This window comes from Danio rerio, chromosome 7 (genome assembly GCF_052040795.2).
Source record: "Danio rerio strain M-AB ecotype USA chromosome 7, GRCz13ab, whole genome shotgun sequence".
In the NCBI taxonomy this organism is placed as follows: domain Eukaryota; kingdom Metazoa; phylum Chordata; class Actinopteri; order Cypriniformes; family Danionidae; genus Danio; species Danio rerio.
Window position 1 is genome coordinate 1,462,501 of NC_141027.1, and position 24,325 is coordinate 1,486,825.

The 24,325-nt window shown below is 37.0% G+C and overlaps 3 protein-coding genes and 1 long non-coding RNA gene across 10 annotated transcripts in view; 1 reads left to right on the top strand and 3 right to left on the bottom strand.

Annotated features, from left to right (window-relative positions):
- The window catches only part of dctn1a (dynactin 1a), a 46,959-nt gene extending 23,801 nt beyond the window's left edge, over positions 1-23,158 (bottom strand). Inside the window, exons 1-12 of one of the 6 annotated variants that reach the window (XM_087259065.1) lie at positions 23,003-23,158; positions 15,115-15,366; positions 14,756-14,837; positions 14,582-14,613; positions 12,779-12,796; positions 10,219-10,242; positions 8,004-8,057; positions 4,137-4,286; positions 3,823-4,020; positions 383-587; positions 187-265; positions 1-79 (exon numbers count right to left, since the gene is read on the bottom strand). The exon at positions 1-79 is cut by the window's left edge and continues 186 nt beyond it. In XM_087259065.1, coding sequence (XP_087115191.1) covers positions 1-79; positions 187-265; positions 383-587; positions 3,823-4,020; positions 4,137-4,286; positions 8,004-8,057; positions 10,219-10,242; positions 12,779-12,796; positions 14,582-14,613; positions 14,756-14,837; positions 15,115-15,342 — 1,149 coding nt within the window. In that variant the 5' untranslated portion in view covers positions 15,343-15,366; positions 23,003-23,158. 6 annotated transcript variants of the gene reach the window in all.
- alpk1 (alpha kinase 1) overlaps positions 1-24,325 on the bottom strand; it is an 859,869-nt gene that overhangs the window by 808,662 nt on the left and 26,882 nt on the right. Inside the window, exons 15-16 of one of the 2 annotated variants that reach the window (XM_087260150.1) lie at positions 23,678-23,857; positions 23,286-23,479 (exon numbers count right to left, since the gene is read on the bottom strand). The exons of the other annotated variant lie outside the window; for it this stretch is intronic. Coding sequence (XP_087116276.1) covers positions 23,725-23,857 — 133 coding nt within the window. The 3' untranslated portion in view covers positions 23,286-23,479; positions 23,678-23,724. Of the gene's footprint in view, positions 1-23,285; positions 23,480-23,677; positions 23,858-24,325 lie in introns of those variants that run through there. 2 annotated transcript variants of the gene reach the window in all.
- drap1 (DR1-associated protein 1 (negative cofactor 2 alpha)) overlaps positions 1-24,325 on the bottom strand; it is a 660,385-nt gene that overhangs the window by 404,252 nt on the left and 231,808 nt on the right. The window lies entirely within an intron of this gene.
- Positions 3,077-23,151, top strand: LOC147835857 (uncharacterized). Its single transcript, XR_015495378.1, has 4 exons — positions 3,077-3,813; positions 19,851-19,984; positions 20,065-20,338; positions 21,259-23,151. It is a non-coding gene; the product is annotated as an uncharacterized LOC147835857 (long non-coding RNA).

The following is a 24,325-nucleotide window of genomic DNA, read 5'->3' on the forward strand; positions in this document are numbered from 1 at the left end:
CAGCTCAGAGTTCTTCTTCTCCATCTGTTTCTGCAGCTTCACATGCTCCTGCTTCTCTGAGGAGGACAGATCCCTCATCCTGAACACACACAAATCCTCTTTAATGTTCTACTGAAGAAGAAAAGTCCTCTGCATAGTCAGTGAGTGAATTAGCTGTAAATGTCTGTGTGTGTGTGTGTGTTTCACCTGACAAGAGCTTCTTTCAGACGTGCGTTCTGCTCCTCCAGCTGTTTGACATGATAGCTGGACGCTGCTCCATCTGAGCCTGAGAATACACACACACACACAAATGAACAAACACACATAGAGGTCAGACATCTGAAACTCCAGCAGCTGGGGTCAGTTGTGATAAGTCTGTGTATGTTTGTGTGCATGTTCTCACCCTTCTCCTCGATCTCATGTTTGAGTATCTCCATGTCCATGGTCAGCTCCTCCAGCTTCTCCTTCAGGCTTTCGGTCTCCTGTTGCAGGGACTCCGCTCGCTCCTCCGCCATCTCCTTGTCCAGTGTGGCCATCTCTATAGCGTCTGCAGTGTCCGCCATCTCCTCCATGTAGCGGTCTTTAGCCTCCAGAGCCTCGCGAGCCTCCTGCAAACACACACACATGGTTTATTCAACACCTTTTTGAACGTAATTTGAACTCCAGCCAAACTAAAAGAAGCAGAACTTTCTCCAGAAGAAATAATATTATAGGAAGCTGTGTAACAGTGTGCTTGCTCTGTTAAACAGCACTTGAGAAAGATTGGAAAATTAACAAGAGGGCAATTCATGAGAGGGCAAATAACTTTGACTTCAACCAACCCACCCACCCACCAATCCAGCTGACCCCCTTACAAATCCACCCAACCCAACCAACTACCCAAACAACCAACTCATTCAATCAACCCACCACCCAACAAAACCACCCATCAACCTAACCAACTAGACCAACCCATTAGACCAAGCAACCCAACTACCCACCCATCCGACCAACCACTCTACCCAACAAACCCACCCACTAACACAACCAATCCACCAACCACCCACCAACCCAACCCACCACACAACCAACTTACCCAACCAGGCTACTAACCAGCCCACTAACCCACCTGACCAACTTACCCCAACCAACTAACCAACCAACCAACCAACCGCCAACAAAACCACCCATTAACCCAACCAAGTAGACCGACCCATTAGACCAAGCAACCCACCACACAACACTTCCACCAACCAAGCAACCACTCACCAACCCAACCCACCACACAAGCAACTTCACCAACCAGCCCACCCCAACCAACCCAACCAATCAACCCACCACCCAACGAAACCACCCATCAACTCAACCAACTAGACCAACCCATTAGAACAAGCAACCCATCTACCCACCCACCCGACCAACCACTCCACCCAACAAACCCACCCACTAACACAACCCACCACACAACCAATCCACCACCCACCCACCACACAACCAACTTACCCAACCAGGCTACTAACCAGCCCACTAACCCACCTGACCAACTTACCCCAACCAACTAACCAACCAACCAACCCCCAACAAAACCACCCATTAACCCAACCAAGTAGACCGACCCATTAGACCAAGCAACCCACCACACAACACTTCCACCAACCAACCAACCACTCACCAACCCAACCCAACCCACCACTTAACAAAACCACCCATCAACTAAACCAACTAGACCGACCCATTAGACAAAGCAAACCCACCCACCCACCCGACCTACCACTCCACCCAAAAAACCCACCCACTAACACAACCCACCACACAACCAATCCACCTACCCAACCCACCACACAACCAACTCACCCAACAAACTCACTAACCAGGCCACTAGCCCACCTGACCAACCCACCCCAACCAACCCAACACCCAACAAAACCACCCATCAACCCAACCAAGTACTCCGACCCATTAAACCAAGCAACCCACCACACAACACTTCCACCAACCAACCACTCACCAACCCAACCCACCACACAAGCAACTCACCCAACCAATTCACCAACCAGCCCACCCCAACCAACCCAACCAATCAACCCACTACCCAACGAAACCACCCATCAACTCAACCAACTAGACCAACCCATTAGACCAAGCAACCCACCTACCCACCCGACCAACCAAGCAATCCACACAACAAACCCACCCATAAACCCAACCAACCAACACACCAACCAACCAACCAATCATCAAACAAAACCACCCATCAACCCCCCAACAAACCCACCACCCAATGAAACCCACCCGACAGGACTCGGCCGCGATTGACTGTTTCTATGTGGTGAAGACGTTTTCGTTTTGTTCAGTAGAGTGCAGCGGGACTTTATCATCGCAATAGTAATAATCAACAAGGTTACATTTGTATTTGCAGAAAACTCACACAATGTTGCGTATGGGACATGCAGCTATTGTTTTCTGACAAGAGAAATAGTTTGATTGTAGACACAGTCATGGCTCTAATGTTATTTTATTTGACTGTGGGCCTACACACAAAACGTTTCATGGAGCTCAGTAAAATGTTCTTTGATAAGTTATTAGTAATCTGTTCAATAATTCGTTAAAGACAAAATGAATGGTATAGTATAGGTTGTCATTTAAATTAACATAGGCTCATTTAAATGACTAAATAAATATATATATATATATATATATATATATATATATATATATATATATATATATATATATATATATATATATATTAATAGCCTATACAAATAAATATAGAATTTAAATAAAATAAATAGGCTATTTTCTGAAAAGTGTGCATGTCTGTGTTTATCATTCCATTGAATTAAACAAATAAGACATGGATATTCTGTGTATTTGAAGAAGCAGTTAATGCATGCACTAAAAAAATAGGCTATAAGCCACCTTAAAACTTAAATAGCCCTTTAATAACGGGATATAAATGAAAGATAAGTAACTTTTGAGGTAATCTTGCAGGAGTGCTGTTATAAAGGAGTCTTGTCTATTACGTAACACCTTTTATTCGGGAACATTAGCTGGTTTCAGTTCTTAGATCTTTCATTTCCTTTTTCTGTTGTTTTCTTAACAAATTGTTTTGTTTGACTTGTTTGTTAATTAAATCCTGTTTTGTATTTTAGATTATTATTTTTTATGCAACAAAGTTGCAAATTAATTTGCTATAAGATGTAGCTGTGTAGTGCTCTCATGTGCAGTGCGCGCATCAGCTGCTGCTGAGAGTGAGTGAGTGAGTAAGAGAGAGCGAGAGAGCAACGGAAAGAATTCATTTTTGGAAAACATGTCTACAATTGCCTTGCAATTTAAAAACATTTTGTATTATTTTCTTTGAGTAGGCTAGTCTAATTTTAAATTCCTGCTAAAGTTGCGTGGTGCCGTCTGAAAATGTTGGACAAGTGATGCTGATGTAAACGGCTGAAGCTGTGATGCAAATGTGAACAGCTGAAGATGTCAAATTATTTGTGGTTTATTTATTTTTAATGATGATGAATAAAAATGATAATACTTTTTTTTTATTCAATAATGTCATTTAAACATGTTAAATGTCTACATTAATGCAAAACCAGCTAAATATTGTCTTTAAAATAGTCATGGTTCTCAGGTCTCTGCAATATCTTTGCCTATCGTCGACACATAATACTATCGTCTATTAGCACAACACTACAAACCAACTCACCCAACCAATCCACCCGACCAACCAACCAATCTGCCCAACATACTCCGTCAACCCACCCATCCACCAAATAACCCACCCGGCCCACCTGAACCAACCAACTACAGCTTATAGGCAGGTATGGCTGGGCTGTGTGTGTGTGTGTGTGTGTGTGTGACCTTCTTGGCCTCCTTGAGCTGCTTCTGCAGGTCGTTCTGCTGCTCCTGCATCTTGCTCCTCCACTCCTGCAGCTGCTCCAGCTGGATCTTGTATTTCTCCATCTCCTTCAGCTTGGCTTTATCCTCCGAGCGCTTCATACGCAGAGTCTCCAGCTTCTCCTCCAGATCCTTCAGCTGAGCGCGCAGACTCTCCTCCTCCTGCACACTCACACACATACACTTTACACTTACACGCACAAGTACATTCACAGGAAAACAGAAAGCCTTGAAATGCAGTGTGTGTGTGTGTGTGTGTGTGTGTGTGTGTTTCTGACCTTGCTGGGTGTGGCTGGAGCAGGAGTAGATGCAGTGCTGGGCTGCGGGACCACAGGTGCCGCCAGACTCATCTGAGTGGACGAGGAGGACTCGCTCTCTGCTAACACCGATTCAGACAGAGCCGACCCGCCGACTGAGGGACGGCCGGTCTGTGGAGGAGAACACAAAACATCTCTAACACTGGCAAACCTCCCACATTCACCAGCACAAAACCCTCAACATGTCTTTATTCTGTTCAACACTGAAGATGAGATGTAAACGTCTTTCAGATGAGCTGTTAAACCGAGGTCCTGACTCTCTGTGCTCATTAATAAGTCTACAATAGGGGTGTAACCGCGATGTCCTGCCTAAATTCCCTCTCTGCTAACCATCATGGCTTCCCAATCATCCACATCCACTGAATCGGCTCCATCACTGACTCTGCCCTTCAACTATAGCTGGTGTGTGGTGAAGAGATGGTGAAGAGTTTGCCTTATCAGCTTATCTGGCTGCTTTATGAAACCTAGAACAAAATGTACATATCATAAATATTAGTTTACTATTAAACAAAATTACAACAATACAAAGAGCTCATCAGCAATAATGGGAGAGAGAGTAAGACAGAAACTCTGAGAGTATTTTTATTTTTGTCAATCTGAAGGTCTTATCCTGCAGATTTAGTGTCATCATCATCACAGGCAATGCTTTTGAACTGCAGACACTCTTTGTTTTTGCTAAATGAGTGACAGACTCCCTAATCCCAGCTCCCGCGTCAATTAATCAATCATTTCACACACCGTATACCACAAGTGATCACTGGAAAACTCACAGAAATCCAGGTATATATAGAAAGCAAAGTTTTAGTAAAGGCTGATCTTCCCAAATGAGTGAATAACCATCTAAGCCAGGGGTCAGCAAACTTGTTCCTGGAGGGCCGGTGTCCTGCAGATTTTAGCTCCAACCCTAATCAAACACACCTGAGCAAGCTAATCAAGGTCTTACAAGGTATACTTGAAACACCCAGGCAGGTGTGTTGAGGCAAGTTGGAGCTAAACCCTGCAGAGACACCGGCCCTCCAGGACTGAGATTGGTGACCCCTGATCAAAACTATCTTCCATCATATCAATACACAGCACAAATGCTTCTCTTATGTCCAGTTCAGACTGCAGGATTTTTAAAGTATTGGTGTCACGGATGTTTTCGCACTGCATGACTTTTTTAGGAGAATTGCTTAGTTTGTGCAGTCCACAAACTACATCTCACGTAGTATATATTTATTATTTACTACATAATGAAAAAGAAGCCTTTAGTGGGCAAGAACATGGACTTAGGGATCCTAGAAACCTTGACGCTTTTCGTTTGCGTTTATCGTCAGCGTTTTACGAGACGTTTTTCCGTATTCAAACCCAAGCAATTTTCACTTTCGTTAAGCAAAAGAGCATGCAAAATCACTCCTTGACGTTAGATGGCGCTACACAACTTTAAGCTTCTGACACCCGCTTATAACACAGAAGAAGAGGAGAGGAAGTTCACACGCTTGTTGTTAAAGTTACTGGTGACTCGAACAAGCATGGATGGTTAAGCAGCAGCTCAAGCTTTAGCGATGAAGAAAGGATTATTGTTCAGAGCAATACACAGCTAAACGTTCATATCGCCTCTGGGCATCTTCTTCAATGTGCGCTCACATTGATGGTTTTGCACTTTAGCGCCTCCAAGTGCTGTTTACTGTAACTACAGCAGCTCCGTGCACATGAACAAAAGTGGCGATCTGATTGGTGGAGAAGGTTTTGATGTGGCGCGTCAAAACAAAAAAACAAGCATGAGGCGTTTTTTTTTTTTAAATGACGCTTTTGCGCCTGCTGTTTTGCGCGTTGGTGTGCACGATCACATTGACGCCTGTTATTTAGTCACGAGGCGTTAAGCGTCGACAGAAAACGTGAGCAAAAAAACATTTCATTGTGCACGAACCGTTATTCTGCTCACCTGGGTATGAAGGAAATTAGCAATTTCTCTTAAAATTTGTTTCTTCTTATCGGGTATTTATTTTTTTTCCATCTGGTTATGGTACACGGGTGCTCTTGCCAAATTACCACTAGTTTTCCCTCCATTTCTTGGGTCCAAATAAACTGAAAATGAGTGCTTTTAGGATCCCCCCCCAGCCTCCTGCTGGTCTGCAGGTACCTGTACAAGTGAATGCTGCTCTCTCATTGGCTGTAGGTGATCGCTGATGTTATTTTTAGTCAGAACACGTCACATGGCATGATTTAAATCGCTTACAACTCCAGGGGCCTCATGTGCTAAGACTTGCGTGGAAATCATACTAAGACATTCAGAAATCAGTCAATCAGAAAAAAATTCAGATGTATGAAACACTGCGTACGCCGAATCTCACGCATATTCTTTTGTACAACCCAATGAACGTGAAACTGAGCGCAACATGCACGAGCACAAAACCCCTCCCTGACTCCTCCCCCGTATGAATATGCAAATGACGCTACTTTGGCAAAACCCAACGAAAAAGCAACGGCAAAAGCAAGCAAAAAGAGAAACTTTGAACAGAATGTGAATTGGAGGTGCTGCTTTCGGAGGTAGACAGGAGAAAAGTGGTGTTATTTGCAAGTTTGTCCTCCGGAATTAACAACAAAAGAAAAAAATAGAGTGGGAGAGTTTAGCTGATGCGGTTAACACAGTTAAATCTGAACATCGCACTGTGGAGTTAAAAGAGAAATAGTGCAATCTATAGGTGTAAAATGTTGCAGAACTCTTAACAGTCTCAGTGGTGCAGCTCGTAAGTCGCATGTTAACATATTTTGACACGTTTGAGCATGAACTCGGCTCGAATCCAGCGTCTGATGAACTCTTTCTTCTTTTTTCCCCCGCTACATATCAGATTTTGCCTACTATTTATCACGAGAAAGACAAGTAGGAATCATTAATAAGTCTGTGCATCATATTTTATTTGCACATTTATTGAATGGAAATGTTTCTGATTCACGCATGCAAATTCATCTTCAGATAGTGTCTGTATAGCAATGTGCGTGCAGTAGATAGCTCAGATTACATTGGGAAAACAGGCGACCGCTGCAAATTGTGCTTTAATGTTTAGCTGGTCAACTGTATGGTATGGAAACCTTATATTCCTGCTAGATGAACCCGTCTCATTCAGCTGCCATTGCAAAGCTTAAAGACACTTTGTAGAGAGGAATTTAACACAACTGCCTCTAGGAGGAGTCGCCAATGCAAATAAAACAGACACGCACAAAAAATGTGCGTACGCCAGCCATGAAGCTGCCGTGGAGCTGCGCACATTCCCACGTGCAGTTCATCGTTCCCAACGTGAGCGATTCTGAGCGTGAAACCTGGCGTACGCAAAGTTTTTGTTTCACCAAATCACCGATTTGTCTGTGATTTCTCAAAACTTGTCGGCAGGTCAAAATCAGGGCTAAAATCATGCAGTCTGAACTTGGCATTACTGAGAGTTTGTCATCTTGTTTCTAGTCCAAATATCTAGAAAATTCTTACATTCTCAAAACAAGAAAAATGATCTGCTAGTGGGATAAGTAAAAAAAATTAGACTAAACAGACTATTTAGCTTGATTTAAGGAAAAACTCAGAACATTTTGTGTAAACAAGACAATTATTACTTGTCTTGAAAATTCTTCTTGATTTAAGGATTTTTAGATATTTGGACAGGAAACATGTCAAAAACTCTGAGTAAGAAAAGCATTTTGTGCAGTGTACTCATATTTAATCAATTAGCTAATCAGAGCTGGACACCTCAGTGAGTGCAAATTGCAAATGAGAAGTTATAGAGTAAAAAACTGGACTGGAAAGCAGCCTGTGCACCGACAGACCCCAGAGAAGATGATGGGAGATCCGGGACATACCATAATGAGAGAGGGGAGGGAGCTGGAGGTGGACAGACGGCCCGGTGTACTCCACTGTCACGTACAATAAACAACACATGAAGCTGCACACGGAGAAAACTGAACAACACCATCAGTAACACACACTGATGGAGTTTAACACACACCACACACCTGGTGAACCACACCACCCAACACCAGCTCAGCAGTCAACACACACAACTGCAGACAGTGTCGCAAAATTCATCAATTATGAACAGAATTCAATGATGCTGATTCGATTCAGTTCAGTGCAGTTTAAGTGTCGTAAATGAATAATTCATTCATTCAAAATGTTGGACGATTATGGAAATAATACATTTCTGTATAGATTCAATTCAGTTAAACAAAGTGTCACAAAATTCATCATCGAAATAATTCAATCATGTGTCGACTCAGTTCATCAAGTGTCGCAAAATTGATCAACTATGAAGAGTTCAATTCAGCGTTGGTTTGATTCAGTTCAGTTCATCAATTGTTGCAAAATCCATCAACTATGAAAATAATTCAATTCTGTGTTGATTCAGTTCAACTCAGTTCAGCAATTGTAGCAAAATTTGTCAATTAATAAAATAAATCAATGCTGTGATAATTATTTCAGTTCGACAAGTGTCGCAAAATTTAACTATGAAAAGAATTCAATTCTGTGTTGATTCAGTTCAGCAGTTTTTAAACTTTGTCAATTATTAAAATAATTAAATTCTGTATTTATTAAACTTACAATATTCATCAATTATTAGATAAGTTCAATTCAGCAGTGATTCAGATTGAATACATTTAAGTTTTAATTTAATTCAGTAAGTCTTACTCATCAACTATAAAGATGTCAATACTGTGTTGACAGTTCAGTTCAGCGAGTGTCGCAAAATTAATCAATCATTAAAAGAAATCAAATGTGTTGATTCAATTTAGTTCAGCAAATTTTGTGAAATTTGTCAATTATTAAAATAATTAAATTCTGTATTGATTATTCTCAGTTCAGTTGTGAAAGTTTGGCAATATTAATCAATTATGAGATTTAAATCAGCGTTAATTCAATTCAGTTCATTAAATGTTGCACAACTCATGAATTATAAAGAGAATTCAATGCTGTGTTGACTCAATTCAGTTCAACAAGCGTCACAAAATACATCATGAACAGAATTCAATTATGTTGGTTCAATTCAGTTCAGTTTAACAAGTGTCACCAAATTCATCAACTATGAAAAGAATTCAATTCTTTCAGAATTTCTTTCAGAACTTTCAGCAATTGTTGCAAAATTTGTAATATATTAAAATAATTAAATTCTGTATTGATTAAATTCAGCTCAGTTCTGAAAGTGTGGCAATATTCATCAATTATGAGATTAATTGAATTCAGCGTTACAGCGTTGATTCAGTTCAGCAAGCACAGCGGAAATCATCAAATATGAGAATAAATTTGTGTTGATTCAACTGAGCAAGTATTAGACAACTCAACAATAAGGAGAATTCAATACTGTGTTGACTCCGTTCAGTTCAACAAGTGTTGAAATTCAAACAATTGTTAAAAGAAATCAAGTGTGTTGATTTAATTCAGTTAGGTTCAGCAGTTATTGCAAAAATTGTCAATCATGAGATAAATTAAATTTGTGTTGATTCAATTCAGTTCAGCGACTGTTACAAAAATCAGTCAATTATGAGATGAATTCGAGCATAGTTCAGTAAGCATTGAATTCAGTAAGAATTAAATTCTGTGTTTAATCAATTAAGAAAGAAAGCGTTGCAATATTTGAATTGATTAATTTTATTTCAATTATTTGTCACTAAACTCATCAGAAACACATTCAATTTAGTGCTGATTGAATTGTTCAGTTCGGCAAGTAAAGCTAAATTCAGTTCACTGTTTATTCAATTCAGTTCTGTAAGTGTTGCAAAGTTCATCAACTATGAAATTAAATCATATATAAAATACACAAATAATGAAATGATTAAGCTCAAATCAACTGGAGTTCGTATCCTGTAGACTTAGCACTGGTAATATGATAATAGTGAAATAGCTGATCTAAACAAATCAAAGTTTAATTACGGTAGATGATGCCACTGCATTGGGACGCATCTTCAGTCAAACAGTAAGAGCTGTGTGTAGTAGTGCATTACAAACAAAGCCCAATATCAGAAACATACAGCCCTATACCAAACATTTCCCAGAATGCTTTGCTGCAAAGTTCAGGCTCACCTTGGTACTACGGCGCACAGGAGGCTGAAGGAGGAGCGCAAAACACAAACACGCACACACACGAAAACAAAGACACACATATGCACACACACATACGCACACAAGTATAGACACACACACACAAAGACAAACATATGCGAACGAACAAATACACAAACATAAACAAACAAACAAACAAACACATTCAAGCACACACACGCACACACAAACGTACACACACACACACACAAAGACAAACAAAAACACACACAGACAAGAACAAAATACACACAAAAAACACACACGTGTGCACACACAGATACACATACACACATACAAAACATGCAGACAAACAAACAAACAAAAAACAAACACACATAGACAAGCAAACAAAAACACATAAATACACACAAAAACAAAAACACACACGCACATGCACACACACACACACACACACACACACACAAAAACACAGGCATGCACAGAAACAAACAAAACACACAAAAACAAAGACACACACACACACAGATAAACAACACGCATATGCACACAAATATAGACACACGCGCACACACACACACACACACAAACCACACACAAACCACACACACACACACAGGGAAATAAAGAGAGGGAAGAAGAGGGCAGATATTGAACACGAGCAGGAGCAGATTGAGGAACAGACACTGAGGAATAAACACATCAACCATCTACAAATGAACAGTGCAGTGTTGCCATGGAGACGAGCAGTGACATCATGCAGACGTGTGGACCAATCAGTGTGGACATGTGCCGATAATCAATAATTGGTGATAATGAGCATGCACAATATGAAGGAACACCTTAAATTAACTAACAACTAACAGCCTTTACCAGTCTTACTACCTGCCCATAATTAAGATATGGAGCATTTATTAGCACTAATAAAAGTATGATCTTATTCATTCTACATCCATTAAAAAAATACTAGCTTACTAAATATTAATAAGGAACTAATTAGGAGATTTTTGAGCTAAAAGTCTTAGTTAATGGTTTATTATTAGTGTGAATTGCGTATTAAAATAAACTGAAACACACTTCAAAATAATCATGTATTAATTAACCTGAGTTTACATCACTCTTTTGTAATTAAATCTTAATCTATTCATGACAAATGATACATTATTGGTCTAAGACTCCTGAATACGTATTTATTTATTTATTTTTGTAAGAAGAGTACCAGATTAAAACCTATTTACTGTCACCATACAACCTGTGGGAATGTTTGGGGTTATATTGCTTATATTATAGTCTAAACAAAGCAACCATGACAAACTAAATATCATTTGAAAGCTTCATATGTCTAGTTTCCATATCTGGTGACTGATTTTTGATAGATATTAGAGATTTGCGCGGGACTAAATTTTGAATCCCGCTCCCACCTGCACCCGCCAGGTTTTAGCCCAAACCCGACCGCTCCCGCTTACATTCAGCATTTGTTGTTCCGCTGCTCGACCCGCCCTGTTTTTTACCCGCCGCGCCTGATCCCGCTAAAGAGGGGGGGGGGGGGGAACACCCAGCTATACAGAGTCCAGAGAGCCTATAACAAGCTACCTGTATAAACACACACACACACACACACACACACACACACACACACACACACACACACACACACACACACACACACACACACAGAGCACACACAGAGACAGACAAAGCTCTCTCTCTCATTCGCGCGCACGCGCACACGCGCACACACACACACACACGCACGCACACACACACCGTCCCAAATTAAACCCATTACCGACCGCTGCCGCACTTTATTTGGAAATTTATTCCCGCGCCGCAGACATCTGGTCGGGTCCCGCGGCTCTAATGCAGGCCTCTAATAGATATTACTGAGCAACAGTTACTTATCAATTTGTGGCAAAGATACTCAGAGTAGTAAAGAATTACTTTGCTACAGCAATCCACATGTAGACCATTTTTTGATCTTGTTTAGAGGCTAAATTCAAATCAAATACCACAAAGCTTGTCATACTAGTTTATAATTGTATACGTCTGCTTTACAAATATTGTCGAAAGTATAAATAAATACAGTTTATATTCCTCAAAACATACACAGAAACAGGAGACGCCCTCACCAATGTAAACTGTATGATCCCCTGCTGGTCATGTCTGGTACTGCGGCCAAACTAGAATCTCACTCAAAGCTCATTTTTTGAGAATATCAACTTCAAACGTGGAATATAATTTGTTCAGATATTTTTCTTTGAGTTTTAGGTTTTGTAAGTTACATATTTTATGTCATCTATTAAAATATTAGTTTTATTATATTTGATAAACAAAGACACATAACTTTTGTTTAATGTAATTTGCATCACTTCAGCTACAATCTGACATCTGTCTTGTTTAAATGAGATCAAACTTAAATCTGTGCACCAAAGTGTTGAAGACTGACAATCATTTAAGCTGAACCAAAACCACCAAAACAGAAACCAAGTGGACATGGAATAAACAAATAAAGAAACGTCTCTAGAATAATAATGAGTGCTGGTGAACAATGTGATGAACTGGACCCACAACACCGCTGTACCTTCTTTACTGCTGGAGTCTTTGCATCATGTTAGCAAAAACAGTCAAAAACAGCATAAAAACACCATAATTTCATCTTGTATAGGAAATATACAAATTAATTCAAACCCAGATGAATATAAAGCATTGCACAATTCATTAATTTATTTATTTAAGTTTGAGACACATTTGAGCTCTGTTAAAGTTTTAATTGTATTTTTTAAATAAATAAATAAATAAAATACATAAATAAATAAACTGCTGTGGTAAATATTATTAGTGTTGGATTGTCTCCAGAACAAACCTCTGTTATACAATGACTTGCCTAATTACCCTAACTTTACCCTAATTACCCTAGTGAAGCCTTTACATGTCACTTTAAGCTGAACACTAGTGTCTTGAAGAATATCTAGTCTAATATTATGTGCTGTCATCATGGCAAAGATACAATAAATCAGTTATTAGACATGAGTTATTAAAACTATTATGATTAGAAATGTGTTGAAAAAAATCTGCTCTCCATTAAACAGCACTGGGGAAATATTTGGAAAAAAAGAAAGAAATCTTTGATAGGAGGGCGAATAATTTTGTCTTTAGCTGTACTAAAACTATTAAAATATGTTGTTGGTTTTAACTGAAATAAATCAGAAGTAATATAAAACATTAAAATAATAATAATAAAAAACTAGATAGAAAGATAAATGTATTTGATTTAAGTTACTAAAACTGTGATAGATGGGGGAAATCAAGTGACTAAACACAAATGAATAAAAATAAATAATAATATTTAAAAAAATTACTGACAAAAGAAAAAAATATATTAAAATTGTGGTTAAAATTGAATAAATAATACAAATCAATCAATCAATCAATCAATCAATCAATCAATCAATCAATCAATCAATCAATAAATAAATACATAGAAAGCAACAATTACAAACTATAGAAATAATTTTAAACCAATTTCAATAATTTAAATAAAAAGAACATTTAATTATTCTAACTAATTTTATATATATATATATATATAATTTAATTTAAATGTAAAACAAAATAAATGTAATCATAAAATACTTTTTAATTACAATAATACATTTTTAAATGATTAAAAAACTATAATACAATTAATTGAATTATTGAAATGTATTTTAATAATTAATATAAATAAAAAAATGCAATTTCTAATTCATTTTAATGAAATATATAATTAACATTTATTTTTAATAATTAATTTAAATTTAAAATAAATGTAAATAAATGTAATTTAAATTTAAAATAAATGTAAATGTAAATGTAATTAGTTAGAATAATTAAATGTTCTTTTTATTTAAATTATTGAAATTGGTTTAAAATTATTTCTATAGTTTGTAATTGTTGCTTTCTATGTATTTATTTATTGATTGATTGATTGATTGATTGATTGATTTGTATTTTACATACTCTAAAATGTAAAATACAATATACACTTAATTTTAATATTTACAAATTTATATAAATAAAATAATTATAATACAATTGTTAAATTAAATTTAAATAATTTTAATAAATGTAATTTCAATGTTCAAATTAATCTTAATTATAATATAAAAATTAATTTAACAATTACTTTAAATTAAAATATTTAATAATTAAATGTGTGTGTGTGTGTGTGTGTGTATATTTTTTTTATCATTTATTTAAATGCATAAATCTTAATTTTTTTAAAATAAATGTTAATTATAATAGACATTTAATTTTGTTAATTAACTAATTATAAACTGTAAATATAAAATAAACAACAACTATATTAGTATATAAGTCATGCTAAATTAACCCAGATTCATACCTGCTTGGCAGTCTTCGGTGTCTCCTGGATCTCTGCAATATTGGTCAGAAAAGCAAAGGAAATTAGTTTGTTTATAGAGGAATAATCAGCATGAGTAACTATTCAACTCAATTCAGGTTTATTTTTATAGTGCATTTCACAATAAATACTGTTTAAAGTCTGATCTGGCCTCACCTTTCTTCAGCAGCTTAGCCACACCTGAGTCTGGGGTCTCTGGAGATGTGGCTGAACTGCCCCCATCATCCATCAGCTGGATCTGAACACGCACACAAACACATTTAGGCAAGAAAACAGACCAAAAACACATACTAAAGCTGCTTTACTCCACCTTGTATAGATTTAACCCTTGGGTGTGGAGCCTTTTCACATTTGGGTAAATGGGAGAGAAGAACCCATCATTATTCTACAATCTTATTAGCTGAAATAATAGGAGGAAAACTCCTTTACTGTCCTGCCTGCATGCACACTGCATTACACACACCTCACACAACTTAACAGATGCATGAAGACACTGAAACAGGTGTGTGTGTTACCTGAGACTGTCTGACGAATATCCCATGATTCTCCTCGCAGGTGAAGTAGCGTTTTCCCTGCACTGTGCCGTCGTTCTTGCCTTTGGCTTCGTCCAGAATGACCCCGACCCATTTCCCAGAGGCGAAGAGTGTGGCGCCGATGTAGGCCACGGTCCCCCGCTGACCCTTCCCGATCACCTCCACCACTGAGCCCACCTTCACCGGACGCCCACCGCCGTCTGAACTCATCTTACCGAGCGTGCCACTCCACAGCTGACACAAACACACACACACAAATATTAGCACACATATCAATCTTTATGCTGTATTTCATAACACAACAATATGCCATATTGGATCTGCACACTATATAGTTTCAGCATGGAAATGGCAGAGTGATCATCCGCAATAAACATCACAAGATCTGCAATGATGATCTGGACTATAATTGATCATTTCGATGCGTTTTCAGGCCTGTGATTGTATAATGATGTTAAAAGAATTCAGGCATAAAATTTGTAACTTTAATAAGAGCTAAATTTATTGAATTATTTTTATTTTTCAATCACTGAACCTGAATTCTGCATGTGTATTTTAATGTGTAAGGATAAAACACAGGTTGCTTCAATGGTATAGTCTTTTTATTGCATTGATCCATGCTTGTAGATGGTTTACTGTATTTTAATCAGATGCGTTTCTCTATTGAATCATCACAATCAGTCTAAAATTGTTCATTCTTCCCAAATAGAGATACTTAAGTCATCTGGTGAAATTGCATTCATATCACAGTATATACAATAATCAGAGAGTGAAATTCAATACTTTTAAAGACCTTTTTAAGACTCTGTTCATACATTTTAAGACCTTAAAAACACTTAACCAGAACCTTTAAGCATATTTTCTAAATGTTAACATGAGAAATTAATCCTAAACTAAAGCATTATTCATATACTGAATAAAAATCTATTTAATCTAGCTACTTCAGCAGGATGGCACCTATAGAGCTGCAAAAATGAAGGTGTTGCCTTGGTTAAGGCAGTAAACAAAGCAGCATGATGTCAAATCTATTGATTTCATAAACTGCACAGCATCCTGATTTAATTCAGGCAAACTTTAGCATACAATCACCATCAAAAAGGTGAAAAAATTTACTACCTTGCAAAACAGCATTTAAGACTTTTTAATACTTTAAGGGCCTTAAATTTCTCCACATAGACTTATCAACTTTTAATACTTTGTAAGACCCCGCGGACAAACATGCATACATAATCGCAATTATCATATTGAATCGCAATGAATTTGAAGTGGATAAGCCTGGACATTTTACTCAGTAATGATCTAAGAGCAAATCACACAGCAGAAATCTGAGCAACGTGTAATCTGTTTTTGTTAATAAACAATCTTTTTTAAATGTTATTTAATAAACCCTGTAATTTTTGTAGCTTCGGTCATTATTGGGATACTACTTTAACGCTAGAAGCATTAACAGCTTATATGGAAATCGATATAGTTATTGTTCAATATGGAAAATAATTGTCAAGATTGCATTTTTGCCAAATCGCTCAGTCCTAAACGTTTCGTTAAATTTGTATAAAATCGTGCAGGTCTATGCCATATCACTGATAATCAAATAAAGGCCCATTTATACCCAAGCTTGATAATTATAAGCCTAATTATATTGTGTCCAGACTAGGCATAGGCCGGTATAAGATTCTAATAGTGCGATAACCTTAATAGCATAACAATATCATGGTTTCACAATTTTGTGATTTACTGCTCTAACATATGCTCTTTATCATACATGTCTGGGTAACAAAAACAACAACTGTTCTCCACATTGAACACAATATATTTTATTTTAGGAAGCATGCAAAGTAATTTGGAGCAGTAAACATGTCAGGTGAATTAACAATAATAAATGATTGACTTCAGCTGTCTTCATTAGTGTCTAAAACACTGATTTCTCTACAGCTTGTGAAGGCATCTCTGGAGATCTTTCTGTTCTGTGATATAAAGTAAAGCCACTGCACTGTTGAGCACTGCAGGCTGGATGTTGGTGTGTAAGAGATTTGCGTTTCAGATGTTTGCTGAATCGTGGGCTGACCAGTAGCTTTTAATGTAGAGCACAGGTGTCAAACTCAGTTCCAAAAGGGCCGCAGCTCTGCACAGTTTAGTTCCAACTCTAATTAAACACACCTGATCAAACTAATTGAGTCCTTCTGGCTTGTTTGAAACCTACAGGTAAGTGTGTTGGAGCAGGGTTGGAACTAAACTGTGCAGGGCTTCGGCCCTCCAGGAATTGAGTTTGACACCCCTGGTGTAGAGGGTCACTTTCTGCTGGAGAAACTGATGGCCTAAAGAACTGAATTAAATTGTCATAAAAAAAATTCATACACCACAGGATCAACATAAGAGACAATTTTAGCATTTCTGAAACCTTGACTTTTCCATACCACTGTAAACCTTAAAACCAGTTAACGTCCCAGCCCTAGTCCATACAGACGAACATCAATGATCTGTCTGTTTTTATTTGGATTGTCCTGTGGTTGTGTATTAACTGAAGTGACCAGCAGGTGTCAGTATCAGAGTGCTGCAGTGCATCTGAACACACGGTTGATCTGCTGATTGAAATCAATGTAATCAAACAGGCCGTTTAGCAATCAGTTCTCCAGCATTTTACACACAAACACACTCAAACTAGCACTGGATTCCTGACATACTTTTACACTTCAATACGCCAGCACTTTCATTATTTCCCATGGTATAAGCCTTACGCCCTCAGTCTTGCACATTTTGTCTATCTCCCTACTTAACACATCTGATTCAGATCATCAACTTGTTAACAAAGAGCTCCATGAACTGATCCTTGTGTGTCAAATAAAAGACATGCAAAATGTGCAGGGCGAGGGAATTGAGAACCACTAATATAAGCAATAGTTTCCAAGATAGTACTAATCTGTTAAAAGAGGGCTGAACATCTTCAGTGTGCTTCTCAACAGTGTCATCTGTAGCTTTAAATTGTGCTTTAATTTTCACTGGATTCTGATTGGCTGTGTTTTATGGCTCATCAGCTGGGAAAAATCCCTCTGAGAGTGATTCCAGCAAGCAGGGCAACCAAAGTTGTGCTTGTTGACATTAGTTAATGCACTGTGACCAAACATAAACTAACAATGAATGACTTTATTTGGATTAACTAATGTCAAAAAAAGATTAATAAATATTGTAATAAATGTATTGTTCACTGTTCATGTTAGTAAATTAAGTTAAACTAACAGAACCTTATTTTAAAGTGCTAAATAGTGTCATTTCATAAGTATTTTATTACTAGATTTGAGTTTCGATTTTTCTAATTAAACGCCTTTCGACATCTATAGTTGTGGTTCAGACGTCTGCTAAACAATCATAGGTTATTGTGTATGTTTGTACAATAACATGTGAAAGACAAGGCTGCAGGAACAGTCATGTGCTTCTCCTAACAAACAGATCTCTGTTGAGAAAAACCACATAGAAGAAAAAAAAAAGCACCCGATCATCAGCAGAATCAACCCGTCACTTCACATCTCTAAACCTGAGCTGCAACAGACAAACTCAAGAGAAAAGCTGCTGTCTTCAAGACCCTGAACTGACGAAGAAACCACAACAATCAACATCCACTCCAGAGAGGTCAATATTATTTATTTAATCATTTTTAAAACATTATTGTTGCACTTACTACATTTTAATAAGTGCTATTAAACCTTTAACTGAAATAAATGCAATTATTTTTTATTCAATTATTGTTATCACAATTAATCAGATCCAAAAATGGTTATATTTACAGAATAGATAGATAGATAGATAGATAGATAGATAGATAGATAGATAGATAGATAGATAGATAGATAGATAGATAGATAGATAGATAGATAGATAGATAGATAGATAGATAGATAGATAGATAGATGTGTATATTTACTATGTATATATACAAAGATACTCACATTCATAAACACAAAAAACGTATTAAGTGAATACAAACGCTCATTTTAGATGCTATTAATCATATAACAGCATTAATATTCATCAAAAATGCAGTTACTGTAACCTTGAAAAACATTGTTGATATGTTAATCCAATAATCATACATGTCATCAAGTTGTCAAGTTTAATCTCTAATTTGTGAAACAGATTTCCATAAGCTTCTTCACTCACCCGAGGAGTGCATGAGTTCCTCCTTGCCATCGACATGTTTGTTTAGAGATCGCTGTATGTTTAAGTGAATGTTTTGCCTTCTGAGCTGTGAGTGTTATAGTGTGCACTACTGAGTGCTCCAGATATACAGTCATATGATTTCACCAGCGCCAGCGGCACAAACATCCTCACCATACTGAAGCACATCTGAACTGCTCTAAAACTGATGATGCACTCACTGGGGTCTAATGTTGTCTAATGGGCTCATAATATTGTTAATTAATGCACTGAAAGTGTTGAAAGATTTAGTAAGGAGATAGTTCACTCAAAACGTTCATTTACTTTTGCTCAGGTTGTTCCAACCCTGTATAAAACTAATTCTGTATAAATACAGAAATGTTGTTTGGAAGATGTTAGAAAGACCTTAGAAAAAAAGATGTTTGGTAGATCTTAGAATGACGATTGGTAGAAGTTAGAAAGATGTTTGATATGTCGGAAAAATGTTAGAAAGATGTTTGGCAGATGTTAGAAAGAAGTTGGTAGATCTTAAAATGATGGTTGGTAGATGTTAGAAAGACGCTTGTTAGATGTTAGAAGGATGTTTAGAAGATGTTTAATAGATGTTAGAAAGATGTATAGAAGATGTTTGATAGATGTTAGAAAGATGCTTAGAAAATGTTAGAAAGACTTTAGAAAGACGTTAGAAAGATGCTTAGAAAATGTTAGAAAGACTTTAGAAAGACGTTAGAAAGATGTTTGGTAGAAGTTAGAAAGATGTTTGATATGTTGGAAAAATGTTAGAAAGATGTTTGGCAGATGTTAGAAAGAAGTTGGTAGATCTTAGAATGATGTGTGGTAAATTAGAAAAATGTTTAGAAGACGTTTGATAGATGTTAGAAAAATGTTAGAAAGATGTTTAGAAGACGTTTGATAATGTTAAAAAGATGCTTGGTAGATGCTAGAAAAATGTTGAGATGTTTGGCAGATGTTAGAAAGATGTTTAGAATATGTTTGGCAGATGTAAGAAAGATGTTTGGTAGATCTTAGAATAATGTGTGGTAGATGTTAGAAAGATGTTTGGTAGATGTTAGAAAGATGTTTGGTAGATCTTAGAATAATGTGTGGTAGATCTTAGAATAATGTGTGGTAGATGTTAGGAAGATGTTTGGTAGATCTTAGAATGATGTGGTAGATGTTAGAAAGATGTTTGGTAGATGTTAGAAAGATGTTTGGTAGATGTTAGAAAGATGTTTGGTAGATCTTAGAAAGATGTTTGGTAGATGTTAGAAAGATGTTTGGTAGATCTTAGAATGATGTTTGGTAGATGTTAGAAAGATGTTTGGTAGATGTTAGAAAGATGTTTGGTAGATGTTAGAAAGATGTTTGGTAGATGTTAGAAAGATGTTTGGTAGATGTTAGAAAGATGTTTGGTAGATGTTAGAAAGATGTTTGGTAGATGTTAGAAAGATGTTTGGTAGATCTTAGAATGATGTTTGGTAGATGTTAGAATGATGTTTGGTAGATGTTAGAAAGATGTTTGGTAGATGTTAGAAAGATGTTTGGTAGATCTTAGAATGATGTTTGGTAGATCTTATAATGATGTTTGGTAGATGTTAGAATGATGTTTGGTAGATCTTAGAATGATGTTTGGTAGATGTTAGAATGATGTTTGGTAGATCTTAGAATGATGTTTGGTAGATCTTAGAATGATGTTTGGTAGATGTTAGAATGATGTTTGGTAGATCTTAGAATGATGTTTGGTAGATGTTAGAATGATGTTTGGTAGATGTTAGAATGATGTTTGGTAGATGTTAGAAAGATGTTTGGTAGATCTTAGAATGATGTTTGGTAGATGTTAGAATGATGTTTGGTAGATGTTAGAAAGATGTTTGGTAGATGTTAGAATGATGTTTGGTAGATCTTAGAATGATGTTTGGTAGATCTTAGAATGATGTTTGGTAGATGTTAGAAAGATGTTTGGTAAAAGTTAAAAAGACGCGTGGTGAATGTTAGAAAGATATTTGGCAGATGTTTAGTAGATGTTAGAAAAATGTTTGGAAGATGTTAGAAAGATGTTCAGTAGATGTATTAAAAGATTATTGAAGGATGTTTGGTAAAAGTTAAAAAGACATGTAGTAGATGTTAGTATGATGTCTGGCAGATGTTTGGTAGATATCAGTATGATAATTAGTGATATGGCAGTAGGCTTGCACGAAATTAGAAAAAGCTAACATTGCGATTCGAGCTGTAATCACTTTGTTTGGAGATTGTTTGGTTAATGACATTATTCCAAATATCTTCCTTTGAGTTGAGATAAATACATTTATACAGCATTTAAAGCCTGAGGAAAAATAAATGAAGGCAGAATTCTCATTTTTTAAGTGAACTGTCCCTTTAACAAAGAATTGAACTGACCTACAATTATAGTAAAGATTCATAATATTTCAAATTAATCAGTATCAAATTAATGTGGAAAACTCTACAGTGTAATCGTTACTTTAAACTGTAATATCATGTCTCTATTTTTTCTTAAATATTGGTAAGCAGATGAAACTCCTTAAAAAACAAAATAAATTAAATCACATTGAATTTGTCAAAGATAAAAAGCATTAAAACAATAAAAGCATAATTAATACAGCTTTACATTTTCCCTGTACATTGAAATATGTCCAAATTGTTTATCAACAACAAAACCTATCATCCATTTCTCTCATATCCCTTACAATATAACATATACCCTGGGAAATTCTGTTTTTATTAGCAATGAACATAAATAAACAAAAAACTAAACAAAATATATATTAATTACACCTAAATGAGGCAAAAACACTATATTAAGATGACAATCTTCAGCCTTTAAAATACTACTAACGAGTTGAAACCTTAGCAGATAATCTGACTCTTATTGGCTGTCATTTTCCTCTCATCTCGACTCCACCCATTAGTGTTTATTTTCAGTTCTGGCCTCACCTTTGGGTCGCTCCAGCCAATAGCACGACAGCAAATACTGTAGGGCGAGGCTGAAGATAGTACAACCCAATTTGATTGGTTGAAGTCAATTAGGGCAGCACACAAATGCTTGGTGCATAAAATAAGTTATGCACCTCACTGTGATGCAGATTTAATATATACTATAATCATCAATGATTAAAAACAATGATTTTTAGAAAATACATATTACTCATATGCACTCTGAATGACAAAGAACATTATTTCACCAATATTTTGACAATATTTTCACTAAAGCTACTTGAAAGGAAAGCATTTAATATGTTTTGTGTGTAAATTAAATCACTTTTAATGCACAAAATGACCCTTTTCCTCATTTGACCCACATATTAACAACTATTCATGACAACAAATATGAAGGAAAGCATGTTTAGACAGTTATGAAGCATTATTATCTCACATAATCAGCACACTTGCTGATTATAAGCCTTTAAATAATCACATTATTACGCAGAGCGAGCAGTAAACACACAAGCAGAGACTCCCAGCTGTCAGTGCGGCGGTGTTAGCTTTAGCTGTGATGCTAACCGCTGAGGTGTCACTAAAAACATCAAATTTAACCGCTCAAGTGGTCAAACGAGTGGATAACTTGGACTGTAACCTCTTAAGAGCCCTCAGTAGTGTGCGAATGTAATCATATACTGGCGTTTTCTAGCTTTATTATGGATAAAGTCGCGAGGTTTGTGTTTGTGTTTCTGAGGGAATGAAGCGGTTAAAGCCCCGCGCTCACCTGAATACAAGATCACCGCTGAACTCCGACAAGCCCCGGTGCGTGCGAGTCTGCAGTCGGTACAACCGGTCAATAACAAAGAAAAACAGCACTACACCGTTAACCGGACACTAGTCGCTCAGGGAGGTGCAGCACTTCCGGATTACATCACGTGCCGCTCAGCGACGCATCTGATTGGTCTGATAACTCCGCTCTGCGGCCACGTGACATGTAGAAGTTTGCCGTTAGATTAGATTAAACTGTATTGCCATTACACATGTACGACGAGTACAATGCAACTAAATGCAACTAAAAAGAGTTTATTTATTTTTATTAACATTAGTAACGAGAATTGCGTGAGCTAAATTGTCCGTAGTGTATGTGAATGAGTGTTTCCCAGTGATGGGTTGCAGCTGGAAGCGCATCCACTGCGTAAATTAACGTGCTGGATAAGTTGGAGGTTCATTCCTCTGTGGCGACCCCAGATTAATAAAGGGACTGAGCGGAAAAGAAAATGAATGAACATTTGTAACAAGACACATGTAGTTTCCACTAATATTAAGTGCTGAGCACAAATGAACACATGTACACATGGTACAGCTTTGTTTCTGATACACACATGTAGCAAGATATAAAAAAATCAACACATGAAATAGTAACAGACACATTCAGATTAAAAAATAGGAGCTCTGTCACCCGGAGGAGCTCGGAGTGGAGCCGCTGCTCCTCCACACTGAGAGAAGTCAGCTGAGGTGGCTCTGGCATCTGTTTCGGATGCCTCCTGGACGCCTACATAGGGAGGTGTTCCAGGCATGTCCCGCCAGGAGAGGGCCTGGGGGAAGACCCAGGACACGCTGGAGGGACCATGTCTCTCGGCTGGCCTGGGAACACCTTGGGATCCCCCGGAGGAGCTGGAGGAAGTGTCTGAATAGGGAAGTCTGCGGTTCTTTTGGAAAAACAGTTGAAAATTAATGAATGAATGAATAAAACATAAATATCTGAAACTTATGTGAATTACTAAAATGATTTGTCTCTACAAAAGGGATCTGATCAATTAAAAGTAATGCTCATGACCATGACATCATTATTTTCAGCAGCACAGTTGTTTTAGCAACTTTCTTTTCTTAACAATAAGCAGTTCAATTAAATTAATCTTTATTTCTGCAGCGCTTTAACACTGCTCAAAGCAGCTTCACATAGAAGATTATAGTAAACTGAAACGGTCAGTCCAGTTCTCAGAGCTGAAGTTCAGTTTAGTTCAGTGTGGTTTAATAATCACTACTGAGAGTCCAAACACTCAAGAGCAAATCCATCCATGCACAGCTCCACAGATCCCAAACCAAG